Raw genomic sequence first — 5,091 nt, 5'->3', positions numbered from 1 at the left:
TGGGAAGTCGGGGGGGGGGGGAAAAAACAAGGGCAACATTGGACCCTTGCTGAACCAAATGGGGCAGCTGACATCCAATGGAAAAAGTTAATCTCCTTAACAATTACTTTTGCATTGGTTTTCCAACAGCCCAAGGGGATCACCCTGCCTGAAAGAATGCAGGATTACCAGGGTAAGGGAGAGCATATGCTTATAATTGGCGAAGCTCTTGTGAGGGAACACCTTGAGAGGCTGGACATCCACAAATCAGCTGGCCTGGATGGAATGCACCCAAGAATGCTAAAAGAGCTGGCTGACATCATAGCACGGCCTATGGCTAGGATATTTGAGAATTCGTGGTACATGGGAGAGGTTCCTGAAGATTGGAAGAGGGCCAGTGTGGTGCTTGTCTTCAAGAAAGTAAGGAAGGATGATCCAGGGAACTACAGGTCAATCAGTTGGACCTCAATCCCTGGAAAGATCTTGGAAAAAATCATCAAAGAATCCATTAACAGGCTAATGGAAGGCGACATTCTGAGAGAGCGCCAACATGGCTTCACTATGGGTAGGTCTTGCCTGACCAACCTCATTTCATTCTGTGACCAGGTGATGCATCATTTAGACTCAGGAGAAGAGGTTGATATAATATATTTGGACTTCAGAGAAGCCTTTGATTTAGTCTCCCATGATGTCCTCGTGGTAAAACTGGGGAACTGCAGCCTCGGCAACTTTACTGTCCGGTGGCTGGGGAACTGGTTCTGTGGTCAGACCCAGAGTGATAGTCTCTGGAGCAGAGTCAACATGGTGCATGGTGACCAGTGGCATCCCCAAGGCTTGATACTAGGACCAGTACTCTTTTTAATATATTTATAAATGATCTGGATTTGGGGGCCAGAGGTGGGCAGGCTAAGCTTGCTGACAACACCAAATTATGGGGAAGCATGGTCATGCTAGAGGATAGGCTGGTGATTCAGGCTGACCTGGACAGGCTTGCAAGGGAGGGAAATCAAAACCTAATGGTATTCGACACCGAGAAATGTAAGGAGCTACACCTTGGGAGAAAAAATCCACATCTTACTTATAGGCTCAGCAGTGCCACACTCACTAGCACCATGACTGAAAGAGACTTGGGGGTCATAATTGACTACAAGATGAACTTGAGCCACCAATGTGATGCCACAGTTGGCAAAGCAAACAAAACTGACTTGCATCTACCAATACATCACAAGCAAGACCCAAGAAGTCATCCTCCTGTTTAACACGGCCTTGATGAAGCTGCAGCTGGACTAGTGCGTCCGGTTCTGGGCTCCACACTTTAGAAAAGAAATGGTGAAGCTTGAGAGAGTCCAGAGGAGAGCCAAGTGCATGATTAGAGAACAAGAGAGTAGGTCTTATGAAGAGAGGCTGAAAGGCATGGGACTCTTCAGCCTGGAGAAGCGAAGGCTGAGGGGTGACTTGATGGTAGCCTATAAGTATTTAAGGGGTGTGCATCATGAACTGGGAGAACATCTGTTTACCAGGGCACCCCTAGGGAAGACAAGGTCTGATGGTTGCAAACTGCTGGAAGACTATTTTAGGCTAGACATAAGGAAAAACTTCTTTACCGTCCGAGTCCCCAGAGCCTGGGATAGCCTCCCACCAGAAGTGGTACAAGCACCTACTCTGGACACTTTTAAGAAGCTACTTGAATTTTTATCTTGCTGGGATCACTTGACCCCAGCTGACTTCCTGCCCCTTGGGCAGGGGGCTGGACCTGATCTCGTGAGGTCCTTCCAGCCCTAATGTATGAAACATTTGCCAGAAATGTGTGATAGCATTGTTTTAACTCTTACCATCTGACAAGGTTAAAAGCATTGAACTCCTTTACACTTGCCTAAACCAAGACTCGTCTAACCAGGGGCCCATGGACCTGCATGTGGCCCATGAGGAGTTAACTTGCAGGGCTCCGAGCTCCCACCTGGATGCCACTCTTCTCTCTTTCCTGCCCCCCACCCCCTCCCATTGCTCCAGCTGCAGCAACAGCTTGGGTCTCCAGGCTCCTTCCTCCTCAGACTTCTGCTTCCTGCCCCTGCCCCAGGGTGTGGTGTAGTGTGGTACAGCCTGCATTGCTGGGGGTGCCCACATGGCATGGTACAGCAGGGGAATCGGTGGCTGGGGAGCTAAAGGCAGGGGGTCAGGCCCCAAAAGTGTGATTGGGAGGTCAAATAATCGGGTTGGAAGAAGAAATGAGTTACTGATAAGTAATCTAAATCCAGAATTTCTCTGAAGCTGGAGAACATCTGTTCACCAGGGCACCCCTTTTAAAAAAAAAAAAAAAAAAAAAAGGAAGTTAATAGAAAAAACTGCCCTGCTCTATGGTAGTAAATGGTAAGATGTTTTCATCTAAACATTTCCCAGTGTGAGAAATCCAGATGGCAAACTGAACGAGAGGTGAGAACCAGATGAAATGTCTACAGAAGTGAAAATAGCTTGGTCCCATCCTGCAATTGAATGAAGTGCAGAATGTAAACTTCTGTAAATGCCATTAAAATATCTGGAGTTTGTAAGATACTATGGCATGGATATTAAATTATGTTATTAAATTGAAGCATTGTACTTTTAAGAGTGGTTAACTGTTTTGGGACAGTGTGTTAACTAATACACGAATTCCCATGTGACAGTTGTCTTACCTTGCCCTAATAGGAATTTGATATTCCACTGAACTACTTATGAGAGTGCTGAAATGTCGCTGCTTGGAAAGAGAAGATGCTTGCTTTATATTGACATTTTTTGTTTTCCCTTTCTCTTCAGGGAAATTTATTTGACTTTCTGAGGCTAACAGGCTGGCGTGGATCCAAAGTGCTTTATTTTGGTGACCATCTGTACAGTGATCTTGCAGTAAGCAAACAGTCTTTGCTCCACTTATCTGTCTGTTTCAGTAATAAATGGTGCTGAAATGTGGCTTAGTCCACTGGACTGTAAGGAAGGTTTAAGCCCGCATCCTGAAGTATTTAGCTGCTTAACTCCAGTTGAAATTGCTGGGATTTCAAGTGCCTAAACATGTTTTGAGGATGTAGGCCTTAATTCTTAATTCATGTGTTTTGTTATTTTAGTTTGTTTGCTAAGTTACCTTTTCCACGGTTAGATCTCTCATGGGATTTTTAAGTGTCTTAATTTGTTCTGTTTTTTCTAGAAGTGTCAGGTTTAGTGGAATTATAACTTTAGTACAAGAATGTGACATGGCTGAAATGAATGGATAAGATATATGGAGATAAAGGGCAGCAAGAATTGCAGAGCAGATCTTGGCTGAGAATTGCTTAGGTGAAAAACTTTCATCTAGGGATCTTTCACAGGGAGTCAAATAGGGGGAAAAACACTAACGTGGATAGAACAGAGTAATGGCAGTAATAAGCTGTTGAGGGATGGAGGACAGTGAAGGCATAGGTAAGGAGATTACTAGTAATCTTCCTTTTCACATTAGTTGTGCTTATCACCTCTTAGCTCACTTGGTCTGGCATCCTCCCTACCATATTGGTGGTTTTTCTCATGTTTAGGTGAACTGGTAGCCAATGGTAATACAACATTTCCCAGTGTGAGACATCCAGACAGCAAACTGGGCAAGAGGCGAGATTAAATATTTCTAGAAGCAGTGAAAATAGATTGGTGCCACTCCTGCAACTGAGTGAAGTGCAGATTGTAAACTTACTGGAGTTTGTAAAGGTACTATGGTGTCAGTATTAAATGATTAAATTACCATTGGCTATTGTCAAGATTTCTTATTGATCTGGATTGCTAGAGGACTTATCCCCATGTCTCTCAACCTTTTTAGAGTTGGAGTGCCCCTCCACAACTCTTGGACTTGACGGCACCCAGTTAAGAACTACTTCAGACCTCAGCTTACCTTAGTGGTTCTCAGCCATAGGATGCTGCCACACTCCTGTCTATTATGGTTGTCCGATAAACCTAAAGCAGTCAGCAGCAGAGGCAGAACTAGTGAATTTTGTCCTGGGCAAAACTCCCCTGTGCCTCTGGGGTTTGGAGTCGGGGGTGAGGAGGAGGGTCACCCTAGGTGTCCCTACACAGAGCTTCTCTAGCAGGGCGGTGGAAAGGGCTGCTCTAGCGCAGCAGGATTCCTCTGGTTGAGTAGCATAAAAGGCTGCTGCAGCCCAGCCTGATCCCTTTGGATGGGCAGTGCAAACTGCTGCGGCCAGAGCATGTGCTTTTGCTACAGGTCTTCCTGGTCCAAACCCATGTGTTCTGCCTGGAAAGGAAGGGGCATGAGACAGTACCACCTTTTTGGCAAGCCTTTGCTGCTGGGAGGAGCATGTGGGGTTGGACTGGGAAGGGCTTCAAGAAGAGCCTGGGGCCCAGTCACAGCTGCTTCTTGATCAGCCTCCACAGGACTTGCATGGGACAGCTTTTAACCTGGGCACAGAAGCAGCCATGTCACAGCACCTCTAGAAGGGGCTTGTAGCACCCCAGGGTTTTGTGGCATCTCAGCTGAGAACCACTGACCTAACCTATTGGGGATTTTGCTTATAGGACCATGCAGTTTTGACCATCTTATTTAACTTGGATAGCATCATAGTAGCAATTCTGTGTTTTGGGTTGGTGCCTGAATTTTTGTGGCAATAAGTTGCTAAGGCATGAATCTCATTTGTCTGGGGGAACATACCTGAAGTACTGTGATTTTTTTCATTCTAATGGATATTTTAATTTTTAATATCCAGCTGAGGCAGTGTGCACAACCATTCAATTTTATAATTGGAAGCGAGTTACCCCAATTAGATCACTGGTCCTTCTACTCTGACATAGTTCAGTGAGTGGTTCCTTCTTTTTATTTAGAGGTTTTGAAAGCCAGGCTAATATTTCTGCACAAAAAAACAACCATTTCTAAGGTGCAAGGGGTTGTATGTTTTTCCCATTACTTCCTTATTTGGAATCTTTCCAATTTTAAGCTTTCTCAGCTGAATGCAGACTATTTGCCTTTCACAGCAGAGTAAATTTAAATAAATTTGAGGTATCAAAGCCTCTCTTCTCCTTCAGAAGGCAGCAGGTCATTTACATTTTTAAGACTGTTTTAAAAGATTTTTTTAGAAGACTTTTTAGGGTAATCCAAATGGTTACTCTCCC

The 5,091-nt window shown here is 44.8% G+C and overlaps 1 protein-coding gene across 1 annotated transcript in view; it reads left to right on the top strand.

The window, feature by feature from the left end:
- NT5DC2 (5'-nucleotidase domain containing 2) overlaps positions 1-5,091 on the top strand; it is a 48,972-nt gene that overhangs the window by 35,237 nt on the left and 8,644 nt on the right. Inside the window, exon 11 of the mRNA XM_019547395.1 lies at positions 2,770-2,856. Within this exon, the coding sequence (XP_019402940.1) occupies positions 2,770-2,856 (87 nt within the window). The remainder of the gene's footprint in view (positions 1-2,769; positions 2,857-5,091) is intronic.

The sequence above is a fragment of the Crocodylus porosus genome, unplaced genomic scaffold (assembly GCF_001723895.1).
Source record: "Crocodylus porosus isolate Cpor-Errol unplaced genomic scaffold, CroPor_comp1, whole genome shotgun sequence".
Lineage (NCBI taxonomy): Eukaryota > Metazoa > Chordata > Crocodylia > Crocodylidae > Crocodylus > Crocodylus porosus.
Note: the sequence above shows the minus strand (reverse complement) of the source record. Positions and strands in the feature narration are given on the sequence as shown.